Source organism: Budorcas taxicolor, chromosome 7 (assembly GCF_023091745.1).
Source record: "Budorcas taxicolor isolate Tak-1 chromosome 7, Takin1.1, whole genome shotgun sequence".
NCBI lineage: Eukaryota > Metazoa > Chordata > Mammalia > Artiodactyla > Bovidae > Budorcas > Budorcas taxicolor.
Window position 1 is genome coordinate 19,460,463 of NC_068916.1, and position 24,652 is coordinate 19,485,114.

At 56.8% G+C, this 24,652-nt stretch overlaps 1 protein-coding gene across 7 annotated transcripts in view; it reads left to right on the forward strand.

Moving 5' to 3' along the window:
• DPP9 (dipeptidyl peptidase 9) overlaps positions 1-22,487 on the forward strand; it is a 37,981-nt gene extending 15,494 nt beyond the window's left edge. For 5 of the 7 annotated variants that reach the window (XM_052642730.1, XM_052642729.1, XM_052642733.1 and 2 more), the window contains 15 exons: positions 147-260; positions 2,538-2,666; positions 4,141-4,202; positions 5,966-6,066; positions 6,968-7,145; positions 7,381-7,543; positions 9,424-9,503; positions 12,030-12,182; positions 12,564-12,699; positions 14,733-14,878; positions 15,615-15,761; positions 16,522-16,674; positions 17,263-17,405; positions 18,610-18,721; positions 21,352-22,487. In XM_052642730.1, coding sequence (XP_052498690.1) covers positions 147-260; positions 2,538-2,666; positions 4,141-4,202; positions 5,966-6,066; positions 6,968-7,145; positions 7,381-7,543; positions 9,424-9,503; positions 12,030-12,182; positions 12,564-12,699; positions 14,733-14,878; positions 15,615-15,761; positions 16,522-16,674; positions 17,263-17,405; positions 18,610-18,721; positions 21,352-21,444 — 1,910 coding nt within the window. In that variant the 3' untranslated portion in view covers positions 21,445-22,487. Of the gene's footprint in view, positions 1-146; positions 261-2,537; positions 2,667-4,140; positions 4,203-5,965; positions 6,067-6,967; positions 7,146-7,380; positions 7,544-9,423; positions 9,504-12,029; positions 12,183-12,563; positions 12,700-14,732; positions 14,879-15,614; positions 15,762-16,521; positions 16,675-16,793; positions 16,929-17,262; positions 17,406-18,609; positions 18,722-21,351 lie in introns of those variants that run through there. The other 2 variants (XM_052642734.1, XM_052642735.1) reach the window with 2 other exon arrangements.
• The last annotated feature ends 2,165 nt before the right edge of the window (positions 22,488-24,652 follow it).

Genomic DNA, 24,652 nt, shown 5'->3' on the forward strand with positions numbered 1-24,652 from the left:
GCATGGAGTGGGTGGGGTGGTGATACTGCTCTACACCCCATGGCGCCCAGTACAGCCCCCAGGATGGCCCCCAACGTCAGCAGTACCAGGAGAGCCCCTCCTCTGAACCAGATCCCTCGTCTCCCATCTGGCTCTGTCCTCTCCAGGCTTGTCTAGTGTCCTTGATGACCCCAGGTCTGCGGGTGTGGCCACCTTTGTCATCCAGGAGGAATTTGACCGCTTCACTGGCTACTGGTGGTGCCCCACAGCCTCTTGGGAGGGTAAGTGCCTCTCTGGTTTAAAAACACTTGTGCAGGGGACTTCCCTGGTGATGCAGGGGTTGAGACTCTGCGCTTCCACTGCAGGGGATACGGGTTTGATCCCTGGCTGGGGAACTAAGATCCCTCATGCTGCGAGATGCTGCAAAGAAATAAACACACTTCTGCAAATGCTCTTCTATTAACAGAAGCACAGTATACATGCTAGTCTACCCCTCACACTTTTCATTTAAGATCAGCCTCAGCCAGCTTGCTGGCGACACTCAGGCTGCTGTTACAGAATACCACAGCCAGGGCAGCTTATAAACAACAGATGTTTATTTTTCACTGTTGCTGGGACTGGGAGTCCACGACCAAGGCAGATACGTTGTCTGGTGAGGAACTTTCCCTCGCTTCCGGGTGCCATCTTATCTCCCTGAAGGGGCAGGGAGTTTTCTGGGGTCTCCTTTTTGTAAGGGCACTAATCCCCTTCATGAGGGCTCCACCCTCATGACCTGATCACATCCCAAAAGCCCCACCTTCCACTACATCACACTGAGTAGTGGGGAGTTAGGATCTACCATTTGAATTCTGGGAGGGTGCACACATTCAGTCCGTTGCAATCAGAACACAGAGAATCAGTCCTCTACCTGTGGATGTCTTGGGTGCCACAGCTAGAGAGTAGCCCCACTAGCTGAAACTTGAGAAAGCCCACTTGCAGCAGTGAAGACCTATCACAGCTATAAATTAATTTAAAAAGAGGAAAGAAAAGAAAATCCTGCCTTAGAGAAATTCCCAGCTGGAAGAGAGATGAGCTGAAGCTACATGCACCTAGAAGTTTGGTGGGTTTTGCCAACAAGTTAGGAAGAAGCCAGAGCAGTGGGCCCTTTTGTATCTGTTTTTCTTAACTGTGCCTAAGGCCAGGATGTGTCACCTTTTCCCTGTTCAGCAGAGCATACTCTGTCTTCTGAGCGAGGGAGCAGTGATTTCTGGGGCCAGTGAGTAGCATCAGACCTTCCACAGCATGAGTAGAACTGGCCCAGGCCTCCGCTGCTCAGAGTCCCTCTGACCTGAGCGCCAGTGGGCATGGGGCCACAAAACCCAGGATCCTGGGGGCCAGGCACTGGTGTCCACCACCCCAGCCATGCACCACCCCATCCCGGCCATCCACTGCCACCTTTACGTCAGCTCACCTTTTCCTTAAGTTGATTTGCAAAGAAAACTTCATGGTCCAACCGTGAATACAAGCTTGGCCTGAAAATTGTGCAGTGGGGAGAAACCAGTGCCGTACACTCTAGCCAGCACCCAGGCAGAGGTTGGATTGTCAGGGTTGGGAAGGCTCCTGGCACTCCTGAGACCTGGCGGGGATCGGCATGTTTCTGGGGAGGACACTGTCCACACTCCTCCATCTGGCCAGTGTCTTTCACCGCCGCAACACCTGGTGTGCCTGAGGCCCACCAGGGAGAAGGGCTCCAGGTCAGAAGTCGGGGTCGGGTCAGGTCACTCTGCTTATGCCTCTGCCTGGCAGAAGCAGGTGACTGTCCCACCCTTCGATTTCATGGTCTATAAAATGAGATCTTCTCCCCTTGTCCCTGTGGGCATGGAGGTGGGTTTCTTCTCTGTTGGGGGCTGTGGTCTCCTGAGTTTTCATGACAACTACAGATGTCTCCAGACATGGGATAGGTCCCTTGGGGACACAGAATGACCCCTGTTGTCACCCGCTGGCCTTGATGATGTCAGGGTTCTCACTCTGCTATTCTCAGCAGCTCAGAACCCCTCAGAAAGGGTCCGCCGCGTGCAGGACCCCAGGGGCATCACTCCGCTTGCTGTAACCAGCACCCTACAGAGCACATGTGGACATCTGCAGGCCAAATGGGCTTAGCCACATTTGGTGGATGTTGTTGGTCCACCCTAGCAAGTTAGATGAGGGTATAAGATGCAGAGGGGACCCTTCTCAGCAACTGAGAAAGGAATGGCTATGGGCTCCATCCCTTGACCTTGGCACTGGCAGCCCCCATGCCACTTGCAGCTCCTGGCTACTCGCTTCCTTCTCGTGACAGTGTTCACGGCACCCTTTCTTGCCCCAGCCCCGAATGCTGGTCTGCTTGGGTGAATGTGACCAAGTCCCACAGATGGGGCAGCATGGACGTCACAGCTTGAAGACTGGACGTCCTAGGTGGAAGCATTGGCAGCTTTGGGTGTCCTGGCCCCACCGTGGTGGAGCAAAGTCCTGTGTAGGCAGGAGTCGGGGACAGCGGAGGGATGCCTGGCACCCTCAGCAGGGGCCCGGCTCCCTCCCAGGGTCAGAAGGCTGCAAGACGCTGCGGATCCTGTACGAGGAAGTGGACGAGTCCGAGGTGGAGATCATCCACGTGCCCTCCCCTGCGCTGGAGGAAAGGAAGACGGACTCCTACCGGTACCCCCGGACAGGTGAGGGCCTGGGATAGGTCAGGGCCCAGGACAGGTCAGGGCAGCTTGGAGCTGTCTGAAGCCTTGTGGAACCCGGTGAGACACCAACTAGGATGGGCCCATAGGACCCAGGCAGGGATAGACCCGGAGAAGCAGGCTGGGTTCGGGAACAACAGCCGGGCCAGCGCCACCATCAGTGGTGACTGGCGTCCTGCCTTGGGGCCCAGGAGACAACAGGAGCCCTGGGGAGGTAGTAGAGGGTGTGGCCCCTCTGAGGGCGCATCGGACACTCACTGCCTTGTGAGAGTACAGTTTGCCCCGTGTCTCAAGAGAAGCCAGAAATCCAGACTCACCCACAAAATCTACCAATTTATATTTTTTAACGTGGACCATTTTTAAAGTTTTCATTGAATTTTTTTTTTTATTACATTGCTTCTGTTTTATATTTCAGTTTTGGGCCAAGAGGCTTGTGGGATGTTAGCCCCCTGACCAGGGATCAATCCTGCACCCCCTGCATTGGAAGCTCCGAGTCTCAACCACTGAACCACCAAGTCCCAGAAATCTACCAATTCTTAAACATGTCTCAAATTATTTAAAAATACTTTTAGCAGGACTTGCCTGGCATCCGGTGGTTAAGACTTTGCCTTCCAGTGCAGGGGATGCAGGTTCGATCCCTGGTTGGAGAGCCAAGATCCTGCTTGCCATGCTAGGCACAGTCACACAACTTTAAAAAATGAAAACAAACTTGGTGAGCCACACAGAATACTCATGCGGGCCAGGTTTAGCATCTTTGGGGCCCCCGTGGAAGCCTCCGAGAGACTTGTTCCTGCCGGCTGTGGGCTGTGCTAGGCAGAGCCTTCCTGGGGAAACTCCTAGGTCCTGGTGTGAATGGGGAGATCAGTCTTTTCCTTCCATTGCTGGAAAGGTGAGGAAGCGGAGCTCCAAAATATCACCTGCTGGAGCGCTAGAGCCATGGGCCAAAGCTGAGACGTGTCATAGGAACTGAATCCCGCCCTGGAGAGCCTGTGTCGGCTGCCCCAGCCTATAGGCTGCCTGCCTCCTGACTGCTGAGCACCAGCTGTCGCCAGATAAGGGCCCTGTTTGTGCGTCATGGGGGCTTTTATTAGGGGCATGTGCCGTACTTGCACCCAGCTTTCAAGGTCTCCCGAGGTAGGGAGATATCTTCCTCCTATTTCATGTCCCCCCATGACCCCCGACCAGCCCAGGCCTGATCTCTGTTCTTACACACGAAAGATGTAGCCACATCACCTTTGGGACCATGGTCCAGGCTCACAGTCAGTCCTGCCTGGGGGTGCCAGAGAGGGTGACAAACCCACAGAAGGACCTCTGGACAGTGGGTGTCTTCCTCCCCTCCCCCCATGTCAGCTGGGTCACAGTCTTGGAACATCCCCTGCAACCCCCAGCCAGCGCCCCATCACCTGCTGTCAGCTCTCTTGGTCCACCTGCCAGGTCCACCTTGCTTTCATTTCTGCAGGCAGCAAGAACCCCAAGATCGCCTTGAAACTGGCTGAGTTCCAGACCGACAGTCAGGGCAAGGTAAGTGTGGCGCCTGGAAGAAGCCTCCAGATGAGGAGGGGAGGCCGGGGTCTGTGCTGGGAGATCAGGTGGCCCCTCAACCCCCACTCCAGGGCAGGTGCTTCTCTGGCCAACTGAACCCAAAGAGGCTCCACCCGGAGCCCTGGCTTCCAGGCTGCACCCTTCCCCCCATCACCCTGAACCGGAACTCAGACAGGGAGTGGCCCCGAGGTGCGGAGAGGGGACCCCTGTGAGTGAGCTTCGAGTGGAGGCCCTGCAGGGGTTGGGCTGCCCAGAAGGGCGGGGGTGCAGTCACCTGGGGGACCTGACCTTCGACCAAGGGCATCCCTGCCCCCACCTCTGGGCAGTTCATCTGTCACTTCAGCAGACGCATCAGTGTTGCAGATCCTTCTCTCTGTCACCTAATCAGCCTCACAGATGGGGGTCCTCATCACCCAGGGAGTCACTCCTCAGGATCCATAGCCAGGATGGCAGAGGAGGCTATGGGGAGAAGGGTGGGGGCGATGCCCAACTTCATGTGAGGATGTCGGGGGGGATGCCCCTCATGTCAGAGATCAAAGCAGGCTGGTGAGCCTGGAAGCCCCTTTGTATTTTGCCAGAACGGCTTCTTGTGTAACATTTCAGAAAAGTGCCTGAGATAAACTACACTTATTTTCACGATCTAGGGGTTGGTTTTGGTTTGAGCACGAGTAGGCCCTTGGAGAAGGCAATGGCAACCCACTCCAGTACTCTTGCCTGGAGAATCCCGTGGACAGAGGAGCCTGGTAGGCTGCAGTCCATGGGGTCACTAAGAGTCGGACACGACTGAGTGACTTCACTTTCACTTTTCACTTTCATGCAATGGAGAAGGAAATGGCAACCCACTCCAATGTTCTTGCCTGGAGAATCCCAGGGACAGGGAAGCCTGGTGGGGTGCCGTCTATGGGGTTGCACAGAGTTGGACACGACTGAAGCGACTTAGCAGCAGCAGACCCAACCAAACCCCTTCTCCACTCCTGACCAGAATGTTCTGGTGGATCCTCCAGGGACCTGCGCTAAGTGGCTTTGCCGAGCCCCACCAGCTGTTGTAAATGCTTCCAGGACCCCCCTCAGATGAGCAGGGTCCTGAGATGGCTGGGGAGGTTTTTCCCACTAACCCACAGCTGGGGCATGCAGAGGTTGGGGGCAGGCCTGGGTGTGGGATGTGCTGGGCCCTGCTGGCCTCTGTCCCATCCACCCTCCCCAGGAGATGCCCCGCTAGCCCCGTGTCACCTCCAGGAAGCCGCAGGGGCCAGAGGCTTGTCTTGCCCAAGGCCACCTGGCTCTTCAGCAACAGCCATGCCAGAACCCTTGGTTTCCAGTCAGCAGGCTGTCATAGCAAAGACCGCTGGGAGCCCTTAGTCCCCAAAGCCTGTCATCTCCTGTTCTGGAGGCTGAAGGTCTGAAACCAAAGTGTCGACAGGGCAGTTTCCTCGCTGGTTATCCGAGGCCTGGGGATGCCACCTTCTCCGTGCGTCATGTCACAAGACAGGACGCGCGGCGCCTGTGTCCACATCTCGCCCTATTATAAGGATGCTCATCCTGTGGGTTGGGGTGCCCACACCCCAGTATGACCTCATCTTAACTGATTACATCTGCAACTGTCCCGTTTCCAAGTTAGGCCCCCTCCTTGGGTCTCAGGAGTTAGGGCTCCAGTGTGTGGCTCTGGGGAGATACAGCGCCTCACAGCAGTGGCAGCACATGGCCAGGCCGGATGGTAACCCACGTCTGTCTGTCCCCTTTAGATCGTGTCCACGCAGGAGAAGGAGCTGGTGCAGCCATTCAGCTTGCTCTTCCCGAAGGTCGAGTACCTTGCCAGGGCCGGCTGGACCCAGGATGGCAAGTAGTGAGTGTCATCCCTCAGAGTCCAAGACACCCCTCACAGTCACTTCTGCCCTGGGTTGGGGCAGACACACTACACCAGAGCCCCAGAGCATAGCCGGGGGCCAGACCTGGCTGGCTGCCCGTCACCATGCAGCTCACAAGAATGACTTTTCCGTTTTCCAGTGATGCAGGGGCCGGGGATCCAAAGAGGAGTATTTCATCACATGGAAATGATAGGAAATCCATATTTCAGTGTCCAGAGATAAAGCTTTATTGGCACATGGCCACACCTCTGTGGCCACTCACCCAACACGGGCAGGGTTGAATATTTGAGAAAGGAACAGTGGCCCATGATGAAGGGATCTGGTCTGTCTTTCTGTTGAGAGTCAACTTTTCCATCTCTGACCCCAACAGATCTCTGTCCACAATACATTGAAGTTGGGACTTCCCTGGCGGTCCAGTGGTTAGGACTCACACTTTCACTGCAAGAGGGCAAGGGTTCAGTCCCTGGTCTGGGAACTAAGATCCTGCATGCTGTGCATTGCGACAAAAAAAAGAAACAGCAAAAAGATTTAAGCTAACTGTCCACTTAGAGCAAGATATGAAACAAAGGACAGATAAGGGCTGAGGATTTGGCAGAAGTCACCCAAGTTCACCAGTGACGCAAGGTGTTTGCAGAATAGCCGGGTCGTGTAGTTTTGTCAGCGCCCACCCCAGTCCCCTCCCCAGCACCCCCATCCCCCTCCTGGGCATGCCTGCCAGCCAGGGAGGCTTTATGTACTGCACAGCCACTTGCTCGAGTGTCACTGAAGCTGACAGAGGAGGAGCCGTTCCGACCATGCACACGGATGGGCAGGGGGTGCCAGGCCCCGGCTGGCCTGCACCAGGCCCTGAGTTTCTGGTCCTTCCACCTCACCCTCCAGTGCCTGGGCCATGTTCCTGGACCGGCCCCAGCAGCGCCTCCAGCTGGTCCTCCTGCCCCCAGCCCTGTTCATCCCTACCACCGACAACGAGGAGCAGCGGGTGGCCTTCGCCAGGGCTGTGCCCAGGGATGTCCAGCCATACGTGGTGTATGAGGAGGTCACCGATGTGTGGATCAATGTAAGAGCTGGGGTGTGTGGGCCCTGTCCTCCCGCACCCGGTTTCCCATGTCCCCGCCCCCAGGTCCCCAGCTCCTCAATGTGGAGAAGCCAGCTCAGGAGGGAGGGTTGGCAGGGACTGCCCTCTGGCCAGACTGTCCGAGCCTCCCCTTTCTCAAAGAGAGATAGCCCGAGTTCCCCCCACCTGCTCCTGCCACAACCCCCACTTATGACACCTCCTCTCTCTGCCCGGACAGGTTCACGACATCTTCTACCCCTTCCCCCAAGCAGAGGGAGCAGACGAGCTCTGCTTCATCCGCGCCAATGAGTGCAAGACTGGCTTCTGCCACCTGTACAAAGTCACTGCTGTCCTGCGGCCCCGCGGCTACGACTGGACCCAGCCCTTCAGCCCTGGGGAAGGTGAGCAAGCCGGACTAATACTCACCGCTCTTGCCTGTAGTTCAAGCCAGTGGTTCAGTGCGTGGCTTGTTCACGGGTCCCACCCCACAGGGAGTGGGTGTTTGTGATTAAGAGACTGGCCTTTCCCAACGCCGTTCCTGGTCTGGAAGGGCTATCACAGGCATGACTTCTTTCTTTTGGCAGCAGGGTTCATCCAGCACCGACATGCCAAGGCCCTTTGTGTACCAAGGCTGTGCCATCTGACCCTTTATAGGAGAAGCTGCCCTGCCCTGCCCGCAGGGAGGGTCACTGTAGAAAGAGACAAGTGTGGACAGCTCTGCTCTAGAGGGGAGGCAGGCAGACATCCAGAGATGGTGGCAGACATCCAGAGATGGTGAAAGACACCAGGAGGCCCGGAGCACATCAGTGGATAACGTGACACAGGGCAGGGACCTGTGGCAGAGGTGGCCACACAGTGCTCTAGGCAGAGGGCACAGCCGGTGCAAAGGCCTGGGGGCAGGACTGGGCCTGGTGTGGGGGAGGGACAGTGAGGAGGCCCGTGTGGCTGGAGCAGAGTAGTGGGGGGTAAGGGAGGGAAGGCGTGGTGTGGTCGGTGGGACCTTCTAGGCCGTGAGGAGCACGGGCTTGAACCTAGAAGGTTTAGGAGCTCAGAGTGAGTTGGAGCAAGGCAGGGGGACCAGCAGGCTGTGCCATCACCCAGGCCCGCTGGGGGTCTCATGGGGGCGGCTTGGTAACGAGTGGCACAGAGGCTATAGAGCTGGAGCAGTGCATTGGCAGGGCCGCCAGCCCCAGAGGAGGCTCGTGCGACTCGGCTCCCCATGTGGGCCCAACGGTGTGGGCATCGGGGAAGGTTTGGGGGCAGGCAGTGGTGCACCCACCTTGCAGTGAGTGAGGGACGGAGGAGTGTCTGTCCCTCCCGAGTCCTCTGGTGATGGTCGCTTAGCCCAGGTCTCTGTTCTGTGTGCCCTGTGGATCTTTGTGGGGACATCTGCCCCTCCATAGGGAGACGTTGACAGTGTGCTTCAGACCCAAGAGAAGAGAAAAGATCTGTAGCCACTGCTCATAAACTGTTTTTAATATAAAATTTCAAACACATGGCAAGAAACATTACATATTGTTATTTACCTGATAAGAACTCTAAAGCGAGGACTTCTCTGGTGGTCTAGTGGTTGAGAATCCACCTGCCAGTGCAGGGGACACAGGTTTGATCCCTGGGTCAGGAGGATTCCACATGCTGGGGAGCAGCTAAGCTTGTGTGTCCTGGAGCCCAAACTTCTTAACAAAAGAGGCCACCACAATGAGAAGCCTGCTCACTGCAACTAGAGAGAGCCCACGTGTAGCAACAAACACCAAGCTCGACCAAAAATAACTAAATAAATATATAAAAAGAGAGAGACCTACCCAGCCCCCAAAACACAAAAAAACCTACTGTAACTCCACTGAACCTTTGGTCAGTCCCAGAGTTTAGTCAAGATCTGGTTCCCAACCTGTCCTAACCAGTCACAAGTCCAAGACCTGGAAGGAGGTGGTTTGGCCAACAGGGTTCTAAAAGTGGGTGCCTTTTGTTTTTGGCTTTACCAGTCTGCATGTGGAATCTTATTAATAGTTCCCTGACAAGGAATGAGATCTACACCGCCTGCAGTGGAAGCTTGGAGGCAGGAGAAGCTCAGAGTCATAACCACTGGGCCTCCAGGGAAGTCCCCCAAATGGGATGTTTTTGATAAAAATGCAGATCTCAGGCCTGCATCCCATGCCAGGGGCCCAGCCGGTCCACCTGCCTGTCCCCCAGCTGCCTGGGCTTTGCCGCAAGTCCATTTTGTGCCTTGAGTCTGCGTCACAGCTTCCCCGGGCCCCCTTCACCTCTTTTCCTATCCTTCCAGATGAATTTAAATGCCCCATCAAGGAGGAGATCGCACTGACCAGCGGCGAGTGGGAGGTTTTGGCGAGGCACGGCTCCAAGGTACCCGAGTCTCCACACACGCCTGTACACATACCCGTGCACAGACACGCACACATGGCCCTGACCCCTCCAGACCCTGAGAGCCTGTGGCTGCTCCTCCACCCCCACGCCCCCGACCTGGCCACCCGCTCCTGCTCTGCAGCTGAGGGCCGTGGGGGCTGCACTTCCCACCAGCAGGAGATCCTGGGTCTGGAAGCAGGGTTGTCTGTGTTTCCTTTGTTGGATCCTGGTGGGTGGGGCCTGGCCCATTTGCCCTGCCACCAGGAGCGTCCACTTGGCCTCCTTCCGCTGCATGAAGCTACCTGTGGACACTGGTGGGGCCCACCGTGGAACTGCCCCGCATCCATCACTGGGGGCCAGGTCTGCAGAATTCTCATTTTACAGAGAGACCCCTTAATCAGATTGTCCTGGAGCCTTCCCTCCCTCCCAGCTTTTATAAAGGTGTCCTGGTCCGAAGACTCAGACAGACCTAAACTGTCCCAAGTGCCCAAGAGGAGATGTAGGCCAACCTTTTTTAAAGCCCAGAGCTGGGTGGCCCGTGTGCTGCCAAGAGAAGGGGCCTGGGCACCCCTGGGCAGGGGGCAGAGAGGGCATCCATTCCAGTGTCAACCTGCACCTCATCTGACGTGACAGCCCCGATTCTAGGCGAGACCACCCGGGGCACACTCAGGTTAGCACACAAACGTGAACTGTATATGGTAGGAAACAGCAGTGTGAAAACACTCGATCAGGAGACAAGTGACCTCCTTGGGCCCGGGTAACGTAGGCACGGTGCCCATGACAGTGGACCACACCTGTTGCCTACTGGGTGGCCCTGCTGTGCTTGAGTCTTGCTGGAGGCGCCTCTGGGCTCATGGCCTCGCTTGGCCCAGCCAGCCAGGTACTAAGCCTGGGTTTCCTTGCTGCGACATGGGGCCCTCAAACAGCTCCAACCCTCCCATCTCCACAGCAGTATCTCCCTCAGTGCTGTGGACACTCCGGCCAACTGTGGGCACTGTGGGTGTGGAGCAGCCACCCTAGCCCCCACCCTAGCTGTGATGACCACAGATGTGTCCAGAGGCTGTCAGATGGCCCGGGGGCTCAGAGCAGCCCCAGGTGAGAACCCTGCTTGAAAGTACTTTGAAGGCCTTTAGCAGCTGGCAGACACACAGGACAGTATTAAAATCTTTCTCTGGGGACTTGCTGGTAGTCCAGTGGTTAGGACTCAGTGCTGTCTGCCAGGGCCTGGGTTCAGTCCCTGGTAGGGGAACTAAGATCTCCCATGCCGTGCTCACGGCTGGAAAAAAAAAAAAAACACCTTTCTCCATGGTCAAAGTTTAATCTTATCTTTTTACCTAGAAATTTTCTTTAAAATAAAAAAAGCAACATTTTAAGAAAGAGAAAAGGAAAGAATGCCCTGTGCCGTCCCTGCCCACAGCTACATGCTCCACCCCTGTGCACCGGGTCTGGGTGGGTCCCTCACCTTGCAGACTCTGCTTCCCGCCCACACAGCTTCTCACAGTCTTGGTAGCAAAACCAGCACACAACTTAACTATGGTGGTTTGGGATTTTCCAATGACATCCTCCATTTTCAGAAAACCTGCATTTATTTTCCAGTGAGCACACAACAACCAACATATCAGCATTTGCTGTAAAAATAGAATTTCTCTATATGGTCCCCTTCCATCCTCACCCAGGCCCCCGTGACCTGCCTCCATCCTCAGAAGTGACCACAGCGGGGAATCCCTGTAGGTCTTTCCTGTTTGCACAGGAACATGAGTATTTTAGAGGGTTTGTAGGGTTGCATGACTTCTTGTGGTCCCAGAGAGGTGTGCCGTAAAGGGTGGAGCCAGCCTGTCTTCAGGACATTCCAGCTATCATCAGCTCTCTCATCTGAAGAGCACTTGGGGCATCGCTGTGCCTTCATTTGGAATTTGCCCCTCCAGTGCCCTCCTTGGGAGCAGTCCCCAGGGGCATAAAGGCCTGTTCAGAGCATCTGTGCTGCACGGTCAGCCTAGCAAGGCAGTGCCTCTTCCATCCCCAGAATGAGGTTCTTTCCCCCTCCTCCTGAGGTCACTGCCTGAGAACCACACCCAGGTCTGACGGGCTTTTCCTCCAGGAAATAGCGGAGCAGGGAGTTACCACTTCTTAACCCTGAGCACTTGGGTCAGAGGGTGGGCTGTCCCTACTGGGGACCAGGACTGGGGGCTGCTGGGCCCAGGACAGGCCCTCCCTCAGCCCCGGTATCCCCCCACACTGTGCCTTCAGTCCCCCTCCAGCAGCTCTGGGCCCGCCTGGAAGGAGCTGTCCAGACTGGGAGTTCTGATTCCAAGTCGGACCAGAGAACATGTGGTTAGCCCAGCTCTAGTGAAGTGGGCTTCTTCCCTGCAGGATCCAGGACAGACTCCCAGACAGCTCTCCAGCCGGTGGGCTGAAGCCAGCTCTGGGAGAACAGTCTTCCCTGTTCATAGAACATTGAGCCCTCCCTGGGGGCGGGGAGGGAGGCCCCGGGGGCCATGTCACCAGGAGCCCCCATGCCACCTGCAGATCTGGGTCAACGAGGAGACGAAGCTGGTGTACTTCCAAGGCACGAAGGACACACCCCTGGAGCACCACCTTTATGTGGTCAGCTACGAGGTAGCCGGCGAGATCGTGCGCCTCACCACGCCTGGCTTCTCCCACAGCTGCTCCATGAGCCAGGTGGGCCCCTCCCCAACGTGCCCTCCCTTGGAACATTCCAGAATATCAGGCAGCAATCTGGAACATGACCACAGGGCCATCCTCGACCCAGACAAGTGGCAGTGTAGTCTGCCAGCTATAGGACCAGCAAGATGGGCAGGTCTGGGTCTGAACCCACCCCCAGGTCCCACAGTCAGCACCCAGGACCCCCCTGGTCAGGGGACAGGCTCCTCTAACCTTTCAGGGTAGGGGTGGTGGTAACAGCAGGGTCACACGGCAAACACACCACACGGGGTGTAGACGGCAGGCAGCGGATACAGGTGGAGGTGATGGGGGAAGGTGCCAGCGCAGCGGGGGTGATGGGAGGCACCCCGCGGTCTCAGCGCCCCATCCCTCCTGCAGAACTTCGACATGTTCGTCAGCCACTATAGCAGCGTGGGTACACCACCCTGCGTGCACGTCTACAAGCTCAGCGGCCGCGACGACGACCCTCTGCACAAGCAGCCCCGGTTCTGGGCCAGCATGATGGAGGCAGCCAGTGAGTAACCCCAGACCCCTGGGACCTTGACCGCGTGCATCGCCGCCCGAGCCCTGGTGAATAACGCGGGTGAGCGCAAGGCAGCAAGTGGCCCAGAGCCCCGAGAATCAATCGAGCGTAACCACAGCCCCACACTGTCCTGTGGGGCCCCTGAGACAGCCTCAAGTTTCTGTGCTGCTGTCCCAGAGAGAGCACATGCAAAGGGCCGGAGCCGGCTGTGCCAGGCGGAGGGGCCCCTACACAGGGCCAAGTGCACCTGTGCAGAGCAAATGGCCCCTGCCTGGGGTCGGTTGCTAGGGGCCTCAGAGTGGGAGGCAGCTGGTTAATTAACCCAGGAGCCTCCAGGGCGGCAAGGCCTCCACCCGGGTGACCCCAGGTTCCAATTCCAGCTGCGGAAGCGAAGGCCAGTCAGTTCAGGTCATCTCTGAAATGTTTCATTACCTACTGAATGGCCCCGTGGCAGCCCACGAGTTGTAAACTGAACACTCTGCAGAGCACCCCGCCGTGGGGATCACTCACTAAAAAGGCCTCCCTCCCCTGAGCACAGGGCTGCCCCTTGTAGATTTCTAGGACACCACAGGACATAAGATCCCTGGGGGTTGTGGGTGTTGACAGACTTTCCTGTGGCTCAGACAGTAAAGAATCTGCCTGCAATGCAGGAGACCCAGTTTCAATCCTTGGGTCGGGAAGATCCCCTGGAGGAAATGGCAATACATTCCAGTATTCTTGCCTGGAGAATTCCGTGGACAGAGGAGCCTGGCAGGCCATAGCCCATGGGGTCACAAAGAGTCAGATATGACCAAGCGACTAATACTTTCAACACTTTGAATGAGCTGGAAAGCAGTTTGTTACCATCACTGCACCCAGAACAAGAGTAAATAAGCAGCCTTCTCCATCTGACAGCCCAGTCCTGGAACTTGGCCCTGGTTCACAGATGAGGAAACTGAGGGAAGAGAGGGGCCTGACAAGGTGCCACCCAGCACTGAACAGGGGCCGTGAAGGGGGCTCAGGTGTCCTGATGCCCCGCCCCGGATGTGCACGCAGGCACATGGGGGCGCCGTTTTCCCCCAAAGCCTAATCTGGCTGTGTTTGTGGGTCACTTCTGTGAGAAGTGGACAAGCTGGCCCTCTGGCCACACCTGGCCATGCTCAGTCACTTCGGCTTCATCTGTGGCCTCTCTGGGCAGCCGCAGCAGAGTCAAATGCACACAGCCCTCCACGGCCACAGGTTCCCAGCCACAGAGCATGCCAAAAGGCAAAACCTGACTTGTGCACGGCAGCCGTTTACGTAGCACTTACACTGTGTTTACAGCTAGTTAACAGTGTTTGTGTTGTATCAGGTATAATAAGTAACTCAGAGGTGACTGAAAGCACACGGGAGGGTGTGTGTATGCCATGTTATATGAGGGACTTGAGGATCTGCGGCTTTTGGTATCTGGGGGCTGCCCTGGATCCAGTCCCCTGAGGATACAGAGGGACAAGTGTGGTGACAACCCAGCACACAGAATGTCTCTTTTGCATGTAAAACCAAAAATATTACCTGGCCTTTTACAGTAAACACTTGTGGACCCCTGGCCTATATCACTGTTGACTCATTTGCCTTTTAAATTGATACCCTGTTTACTCAAAGAAACTTAAAAGACTTCTCTTCACCACTGGACTGAAAAGCCAGTGTTGCTTTGCAAAAGCAGAGGTAAGCATAAAAATCAGAAGACCCCTCCCCCCGACATAAAACCGACCTTAATCAGATCCCAGAGCTGCTGTCATCTCCGGGGGAGAGGAGCTGGTGTTAGGGGCTCTGGAGAGGGTCCCAGTCCAGACCATGGCCTGGCCCGAGCAGGCACCCAGGGTACAGGTCACTTCCAGCCTGCAGACTCTGGTTATAACTGCCAGGAAGCACAGAAGACGGGGTGCTTCTGGTCCACCCTCTGGGTTTGAGGGAGTGTGGGTTCAGCCAGACGTGGGCCCCGCTCAGATTTGAGCCTGCCTTGGCTCACCCTGACCCTCGGAGCCACAGCCACTCTGTCTCCACAGGCTGCCCCCCGGATTACGTGCCTCCAGAAATCTTCCATTTCCACACGCGGTCAGATGTGCGGCTCTACGGAATGATCTACAAGCCCCACTCCGTGCAGCCAGGGAGGAAGCACCCCACTGTCCTCTTTGTGTATGGAGGCCCACAGGTGGGCACACCCCTCCCCCATACCCCCCACCCACCCAGGGCTCACGGGGCCCCTCCTAGCGCTGCTGCCCATCCCCACTGACCTCACTGCACAGCCTCCTCCCCCCTTCACCTGGTGATACTCCCTGTCCCTCTGGGAAGCCCCCCTAAACCCCGTCTGTGTGTCTGGGCCACCCACCCAGCAGTGACCCACTCTTACCCCTCGTCACCAGCTTGGAGCCCTGGGCCCAGCCCTCTGAGAAGGGGACAGACCAGGCAGGCAGGTTGGCAAGCAGGTGCATCTAAGACAGTGGTTCTCAGCTGGGGTGGCTGTCCCCCAGAAGACGCTTGGTGACATCTGGGGACATTTGTAGTCATCACAGCTGGGGTGGGGGTGCTCCTGGCATCTAGTGGATAGAGGCCAGAGGTGCTGTCGACACCCTGCAGCCAGCAGGGCACCACTCAAGATGATGAGGCCCCAAACATGAATTGTGCCAAAGTAAGGACCAGCATAAGCCACATTACTTGGGGGACACACCGCCCGGCACCACCAGCCTGCCACCCTCCCCATCAGCTTCTGTGTCTGTTTCTAGATATAATAGAGGGGTAGAAAAGAAGGAAACTGTAGCTGAAGAAATAAGGGAGTAACCCCAGGGAGGACCTGGGGCAGGGGCCTTCTTCTCCCGGGCCACCCACAGTCTTCATGATAGAGTGCAGGCCTCATCTTCAGACTCACACCTGCTTTGCCTTCCCCACAGGTGCAGCTGGTCAACAACTCCTTCAAAGGAATCAAGTACTTGAGGCTCAACACCCTGGCGTCCCTGGGCTACGCTGTGGTCGTGATTGACGGCAGGGGCTCCTGTCAGCGAGGGCTTCGATTTGAAGGGGCTCTTAAAAACCAGATGGTAATGTCTCTTCCCATTCCCTTCTTGTGTGGTGGAGGGGGGTGGACCTGGGGTTTGGGGCCGGCCCTGAAGCACCTTCCTCAAGGGCAGTCCTGGCCAGGGTGTCAGTTCTGAGTGGGGCGGCCTGTGGAACTAGAGGAATGTCCACTCTGCTGAGAGAGGTATACATATGCCCTGCCTGGTGCCTAAGACCCAGGTGCAGCCAGGCATGTCAGTATAGGCCCAATCAGCAGGCAGCCCCGAGGGCTAGGCCAGATAGGCACTGGCGGCTGTGGAAGTGGTGGTGGTGGTGGTGGTGAGGATGGTGGGGCTGGTGGGGATATTGATGGTCGTGGGGCTGATGCTGGTGATGAGGCATTTGATGGTGATAATGGTGGTGATGAGGAGGGAGGTGGTGGTGCTGGCGGTGGTGATAACACCAGCTCTTTGAGTCTTGGCACACACCAGGCCTCTGAATACAGGATACCTCACATTTCATTTCATCCTCACACCCACTGTAAAATCTGTACTCTTCATGTTAACCTCCTTATTTTGGGCATGGGGAAACTGAGGCCCAGAGAGAGGATGAGACTTTATCAGAGCCAGCCAGGAGATGGCAGGGCAGGGTTGGTGCCAGGTCCAGCTGACCAGCACCCCAAGAGGTTTGCACAAGGCCTGGAGAGAGGGTGACTTCCAGAGAGGGCCCCCTGCGAGGGAAGGGAGACAGTGGGGCATGGGCCTGGGAGGAGGCCGCTGAGGGGTACCCGGCCTCATCCCCCAGGGCCAGGTGGAAATCGAGGACCAGGTGGAGGGCTTGCAGTTCGTGGCCGAGAAGTATGGCTTCATTGACCTGAGCCGTGTGGCCATCCACGGCTGGTCCTACGGAGGCTTCCTCTCGCTCATGGGGCTGATCCACAAGCCCCAGGTGTTCAAGGTGGGTCCCACCCCGCCTTCTCCCCCATGTCTGCCAGCGCCCCCGTGCCCCTTGGAGCCCGCCCCCCTGGGGGAGGCATCTCGGCAGGGGCCTTGCCACGTGGCTGTTTCTCCCCGCAGCAGCCCCACGGGGCCGAGCCCCCCTCCTCATTGCCCGCCACTGCTGACCCCAGGATGGCGTCCGGCTGCACAAAACCCCGCCAGCAGCTCTCTGTGGGAGGCTGAGCTCGGGACCCCGGCCCCGGACGGGCAGAGGTGGGGCATGGTGTGGAGAGCGTCGGGGGAGGGGCCCCCAGGCCGGCGGCGCTGCCAGGGCGATGAGGAGGAGGAGGCAGGAAGGCAGTGGGCCCAGGGAGGGGCCAAGTCCAGCCTGAGCGCTCGCCCAGCTCACCCACCCTCCCACGACAGTGCACGGCCCACAGGGGAGACACGCGGAGGGCCCCTCCCCACCAGCCCCCGTGTGCATGCCCGCTCCTCATGCCCTCCGGGGAGGCCCCGGGACCACAGCCCAAACGCAGGCTCCCAGGACGTGACCTCTGTGTGTGTCTCTCTCTTTCTCCTGCACCCCTTCACCCACGGTGGCCCCCAGGTGGCCATCGCAGGCGCCCCGGTCACAGTATGGATGGCCTACGACACGGGCTACACAGAACGCTACATGGATGTCCCAGAGAACAACCAGCTTGGCTATGAGGCGGGTTCCGTGGCCCTGCACGTGGAGAAGCTGCCCAATGAGTAAGACCCCCTGCTGCCCGCTTGCCGGGTCACCAAAGCCAGCCCTCCTGAAGCTGGGTTCTCCTGGGGCCGGGTGGGCGTGGCTTCCACACCTGTCTCTCTGTCTGCCGGCGCCCCCTCCCCTTCCTCCATCCTCCTCACAGGAAGCAGGCCCCCAGGTTCTCTTGGACCAAGGAGGGAGGGAAGCCCCCAGCCCTGCCCCCAGCAATATGGAGAGGAAGCTCTAGAGTGACACTACTTTGAACACCCTGGTGCCCCTCACCTCCTAAGCACGTGGCCTGCTGTGGGCCCCGTGAGTCGGTTTTGAACCCTAACCACCTGTCTTGTGGGTTCTGCCTCAGAACCCAGGTCCACAGTGGTTGTAAAACCTACGTGTGTTGGCCCAGCTCTGATATTCCATGTATGCTTTGGGTACTGGTTTCTGATTTTCCCATCGGAAAGAAAATGGCGTGGCCGTTTCTGATGTGCCTTGTGTTTGGTGAACGTCCACCCTGGCCCCACCTTTAGTGCCAAGGTTCTTGTCCCAGACTGACCCTGCCCTGGCCTCTCTCCCTGCAAGGCCATTCTCTTCAATCTAGAGGGTGACCTGGACTCCAGGGGCCACCATGGTGCAGCCAAGCTCAGAACCCACAGCTCTGCAGCCATTTCCATTCACTTTTGGATTCATCTCCGTTCACTGGAATAATAAAAGAGAAGCCTGGTGGTTGCCAGGGACTGGGAGGGACTGGGAGTGACTGCTCATGGGCATAGAGTATGCTTCAGAGTGATGGAAATGTCCTGTAACTTAGGATCCAGGTGATGGCTACATGACATTGTGAATGCACCAAACGCCTCTGAATTGTTCCCTTTAAAATGAGTGAATTTTAGATCATGTGTCACGTCAGTAAGCTATTTTTATGTCAAAATTTCGAAAGGAATCATCCACCACCCATGCCACACGTCAAGTGCTTGGTAGCCACTGGTGGTGTTGGGTGGGGCAGGTCTAGCACATTTCAGAAGCTTCTGGGACCTCAGGGCATTCCAGGTACCACCGGCCACACCCTCCCCTCCTGGCCAGGCGTCTCCCAGACGTGCCAGTCACACCAGATCATTGAGTTGCTCCACCATCTGGTGCCAAGTTGCTGCTGCTGCCTCCTCACTTCCATGGGGCAGGGTGGGAGAAGGGGGTTCGGCCCCAGACCCTCACCCCAACCTTGTCTTCCAGGCCCAACCGCCTGCTCATCCTGCACGGCTTCCTGGATGAGAACGTGCACTTTTTCCATACAAATTTCCTTGTCTCCCAGCTGATCCGCGCAGGAAAGCCTTACCAGCTCCAGGTGAGTGGCTCCTCCCAGGAGCTCGCAGGGTGGGCAGCAGCGTGGGTGGGGAGGGGGCAGTGGGAGGAAACCCATGTCCCTGCCCCCATCCTCACATCTGACTGCCTGGCTCCTCCCTGAGTCCATTCAATAGATGTCTCGCGGTCCACTCCGCCCTCTGCTGGCCACCTCTGGGAACTGGGGGAGCACACGCTCTTACTGCAGGAGCACATGCGTTATTTTAAACCAAGAAGCTTGCTTTGAAGTTCGGAACCCCACCCAGAAAGTATGAGGCGGGGGCGGGGGAGTTGGGGTTTACCTTGAACAGGGGTCGGAGAGGAATTCCCTGAGGAGGTGACTTTTAAGGATGCTAATGAGTGAATGGGGACTCAGCTAGGCCTAGGGGTCAGCTGTGGAGGACACTAGACACAGATTAGTGGAAGGGGGCAGCTCAGGGACAAGAGACCAAAGTGGTTGCAGCCAGCGGAAGAGCTGAGGACCAGGGCCCTGTGACCAGTGTGGCCAGGTGGGCAGTGCCTCCAGTGGTGGGCGGGGCTTAAGCAGTAAGGGCGGGGTCTCAGGCGAGCACCCTCATGAGAGGGCGGAGCTTCGGTGGTAAGGGTGGGGCTTTTGCGGTAAAGGGCCGGGCTTTGGGAGTGGGTCTCAGGGGAGGGCTGTATTTTTTTCTAAGGGTGAGGAAAGGTTGGTCATCTTTTAGGCAGCCATGTAGACAGAGGCCCATGGGGCCAGTGGGACATGCACCAGTCAGTTGTCCCGGCAGGAAAGGGGCCAGGAGTGGGGAGCAAGAGGCCTGGTGGACTCCAGGGGTGGGACGGGGTCGGGGGGTGGGAGGGTCGGGGGGGTTGGTTGCGGGAGGCCTGATGCTGGAGGTAAGAAGGGCAGATCTGATTACCTGCTGCCGCCATGCAGTCTTTCTGCATCCTGGACACCTTCATGTGCTCAGTCCTGTCAGGGGAGGACACGTTGCCGTTCAACAGATGGAAAAACTAAAGGTCACCGGGCAGGAGGGACAGGCCTCAAGATCTATGCCTGTGCATGCACTGGCCAGGCAGGGCAGGAGGGCGGCGGGGCTCCCACAGGGTGAGGAGCTGTTGGGAGCAACTCTGCCCTCCACCTTACATGCCCCCTGACACAGGCCAGCAGCAGCTGCACATCAGCGTTGAGGAGTCAGGCAGGGCCAGGGTGGATCCTGAAGTGTCCCTTCTGAGCCTGAAGGCCTGAGTCTCCTGGTTGGGGTAGCCCCTCTCTCCCTGAGTGACCACAGGTGGCAGGTCCTTTAACCTTGGGCCTGGTCTCCTTATCTATGAAATGGGGTTGATAACCCCTGCCTCTGAGAGGTGTTGAGAGTCAAATGAGTGCTCTCAGGAAAAACATTTGGCACCTGGGGGCCTGGAGACTTGTGCCTCTGCCTCCCAGGGGAAGTGGAAAGTGAGACAGGATGCTCCCTTGGGGTGTGGGAGAGGGGGGATGGGGCACACCCACTTTCTGCTTCAGACACCCTGAATCACTTGGCCTGGAGGCTGACAGGCCAAACTTATTCACACATCACATTGTTGCTGCAGACCAGGCCCGTGACTGGGGGTTGGGAGCAGAGTGGGGAGCCAGATGAGCCTCTCCTTGCCCTCACAACCCAGGAAGAGGAAGTGACCCGGCACCCAGGACCCAGGGTGGTGTAGAGGGGTGGATGTCTGTCCCAGGTCATGCCACTGCCCCGGGCCCTGAAGGCGTGGGACCTGTGAAGCTGTGGGAGCAGTAGGACCCAGGAGTCCAGGTCTTGATCTCAGCCTGGCAATTCCTCTGAGCTGGGGACAGTATGATGAGACTTGTGACTCATCCAGGATGGAATACTGAAGGCAAGGGTGGAGGAGGGAAGATCTCTGAGCAGTTAGATGCATTCCTAGGGTGTGAAGCAGGTTTCACACCTGCCCCAGGAACCCTCACTCCATGGCCAGAAGCAAGACCTGCCTCGCCGTCACCATCCACCTGAGAGCCTGCTTCCACTCAGCCAGGTCTCAGGAACTGGGTGATTCCTTGGGCGTGGCCCCTGTCACCAGCACACTGCCACTTCTCTCAGGGGATGGTCCCCCCCTTGGTTATTGAGAGGGCCCAGGAAGCACTTGGCAAAGCCTGGGGGGAGGCCCTCCTAGAGCGAGGGCTTCTTGGAGCCTCGGTGTGTCCAATCCCCAGTGGGGCCTGTTGGTAAAATGCAGTGGCTCAAGTGGAGGGCAGCAAACGTCTCCATGATTTGAAGCCCCAGCCCCTCTGCGGATGTGAGTTCCTCACGCTCCCTGGGTTTAGGGGACAGAGGAGCAGCATAGCTTCTCAAGGCTTTCATATGTGCTTTCGTATCTACTTAGCTGGCCCGGCCACACAGACCCTACAAGGTCTGAATTTTTCACTCAGCTTTCATGGGGGGGAGGCTGTCACTTGCCCAGAATCACTTGCCCAGCAAGTTGTCCGTGGAGGAGGGATTTGAACCTGGGTCCCGCAGTTCCAGAGCAAGATCTCTTCCCAGGGTGGCAAGGTGGGACCAAGGCCCTGAGGGGAGACGCTGGGAGCCAGACTTAGAGGGCAAGGTTCAGGGTGCAGGGTCCTCCGTGCCACCAGCCTTGCCTTCTCTTTCCACCCAGATCTACCCCAACGAGAGACACAGCATCCGCTGCCCCGAGTCCGGTGAGCACTATGAAGTCACACTGCTGCACTTTCTTCAGGAACACCTCTGAGCCCGGGGCCACCTCGGGAGGGGCCTGCACAGTCAGAGCACAAGTGGCTCCACAGCCGCCATCACGCACGCTGGGGGCAGGAGGGACAGAGTGGCCTCACAGGCCCCGCACCGCGCCTCCTCCCACCGGCCCGCCCTGGGACTGCCCGCCCCGGGAGCCACCACCTTCGCCCCCATGCCTTTGATCGTTTTTGTTCATGCTCCTGGGTTTTCTGCCTGCTGCTTCAGGGTTGCCAGGATGGAGCGCTGAGGCCAACGTCCACAAAGCACTTCCTCAAGCCATCCCTCCACTCCCCATTGTCTGGGAGCCTCACCTCCACTGGGCGTGGAGGCCTGAGGAGATACAGAGCAGCCTGGCCTTTGCGCCGCTCCCCCGGGCCGGGGCGGGGTGGGGTAGCCAGGGCTAGGCTCAGGCCCCGCCATCGGTGCAGGAGCATGCGGTTGCCTGTCCTCCCCACCTGCGCCCACTTCTTGTGATTTCTTTTTTTGGTGGGGTGTTGGGGGGGGGGGCGTTTTTCTTTATTATTTAAAAGACAGAAAGCTAGGGGTGCCTAAATCTAGAATCTGGGTCTGCCACTGGCCGCAGGGTTCACCCCAGCCAGCACCCAAGACAGGAGCCGTGTGCCCAGCAGACCGCAAGTGCACAGGGGAGTGGGCAGCCCTCCGGCCCGGCTCTCCCCCAGCTTTCAGGCAGGCTCTGAAACGTGACCGGCTGGGGCTCTGCTGGCCAGCGGCTGCTGCCCCATCTCCAGCCAGGCCATCTGGTCCCACGTTTCTGCCTGGCCCGCACTGACCGGGCTTCCAGGGTTGGGAGTGGAACCCTCCCCACCTCAGGGTTATCCTTACTCTTCCTTTCCCTCCCGCCAAGAGTTCTGCCAGGGGCGGGTTTAAAAAAAAAAGAAAACCCAACAACAAAAAAGATCCCACCAGAGAGACAAACCACCTCTACATATTACGGAAAGAAAATATTTTTGTCAATTCTTATTCTTTTATAATTATGCGTGTAAGAAGTAGACACATTAAACAATTCCAGATGGAAGCGTTGCCACCTGCCTGAGGTTCCTTCTAAGCTAAACTCCCTGGGGCTGGTGATGGGGTTCCGTGGGTGGGCAGGGAAGTCCCAGGAGGCAACTGAGCCAAGGGTAGGGCAGTCTTGGCAGTGGTAGGAAAGGGGCTGCTTGCTCAGCCTTGCTGCCCTGGCACAAAACGGCAGGGGGTCCCATGCCACAGCTGGAAGATGGCCAAAGGACAGTCTCAGAGATCCTGAGGGAGCTCATGGGTGCCACTGAGGGACCCAGCCCAGGCTGTCGTGGGCAGCCTGGCCCTGACTTCCTTTTGCACCTTTCCTTGTCCAGAGGCTTGATTTGGTGGTTGGAGCATCAGGACACACCGACACGTGGTGCAGACTCTTCAAGTCTGTCTCAACAGCTGAGAGACAAGACTGGAGACCCTGCCCGAGCTGAGGGCACTCCTGGTGCTTGAGTTTCTAGTGGCACAATGACCTCGGCCCCAGGGCCATCACCCGCTCCATCCTTTGCAAAGGTCCACTTTTATTTTTAATGGCTTAAAGAATAAAACAGGGACTTCCCTGGGTGGTCCAGTGGTTAAGAAACCATGCATCCACTGCAGAGGGCACAAGTTCGATCCTTGGATGGGGAAGTTCCACATGCCGCAGTGTGGCCAAAAATAAACCAGTACGAAAGGGCATAGAGAGGAAAACGATGCCCTCCCCACCTCCGTGAGCGGTGACCCCTCCCCAGTCTCTCTTGTTAGAAAAAGAAAAATTAATGTTATTTTCGGCTGTGCTGGGTCTTCGTTTATGTGCTCAGGGTGTCTCTAGTTGTGGCGAGCAGTGGCTACTCTCTAGTTGCAGTGGCTTCTCTCGTGGAGGATGGGCTCTAGAACATGCAGGCTTACGTAGTTGCAGCGCCTGGGCTCAGCAGTTTTGGCTCACAGGCTTAGCTGTCCCATGTTATGTGGAATCTTCCCGGACCAGCGATTGAACCTGGGTCACCTGCATTGGCAGGCAAGTTCTTAACCACTGGACCATAAGGAAGTCCCCCAGTCTCTCTTTTTAATAGCTGCCTTCTGTTTTGCTCTGGGAATGCCATAATTTATTTTGCCAGACACTTATCAAGGGATGTTATTCTGGGCTTTTCATATAAATCAGGGGTCAACAGACTTTGTCAAGGACCAGAGAGTAAATATTTCAGGGCTTGTGGGTCAGGCAGTCTCTGTTCCAACTGCTCAGCTCTGGCCCCTGCAACTCAAAAGTAGCCAAGGGTAATGTATAAATGAGTGGATGTGGCTGTGTGCCAATAAAACTTTATTTACAAAGCCACACAGCTGGCCAAATTTGGCCCACAGGTTGTCACTGACCAACCTCTGCTATAAAAGATCGTGCAACAGCCAGCCTTGTACATGTTTTGGGCATGTCTGAATTTATAGGGTAATTTCCTAGAATTATTGAAAGACATATTCATTTTTAATTTGAAAGAATATTACAATATTGCCTTCTAAGGAGAATGCCTCCATGTACACACCTCTTGGTGAAGTGTACCCCTTGCTCCATTCCTTCAGTGTTGCTCTTGTTCAGTCGCTAAGTCATGTTTGACTCTTTGTGATCCCATGGACTGCAGTATGCCAGGCTTCCCTGTCCTTCACTATCTCCTGGACTTTGCCCAAGTTCATGTCCATTAAGTCAATGATGCCATCCAACCATCCATCCAATGATGCCATCCTCTATCATCCCTTTCTCCTTTTGCCGTCAATGTTTCCCAGCATCAGAGTCTTTTCCAGCGCGTCGGCTGGAAAAGGTGGCCAAAGTATTGGGACTTTCTTAGTATCAGTCATTCCAGTGAATATCAGGGTTGATTTCCTTTAGGATAGACTGGTTTGATCTCCTTGCGGTCCAAGGGACTCTGAAGAGTCTTCAGTACCACCTGTTATTTTTGAAAAGCTTAGGGAGTGAAACTCAGCAGCTCACTGTAATCTGAACTCATATTTCTTTTATGTGTGTATGAATATTTTCATGCTTTAAGGCATTTGTTTACTGCTAATCATTTGCCAACCTTTTAAAATTTCTTTTTGGCTTGCAGGATTTTAGTTCCCCAATCAGGGATGGAATCCAAGCCCTTGATAGTGAGAGCACAGAGCCCTAACCACTGGACCACCAGGGAATTCCTTGTCCACCTTTTGATATGTTGGCC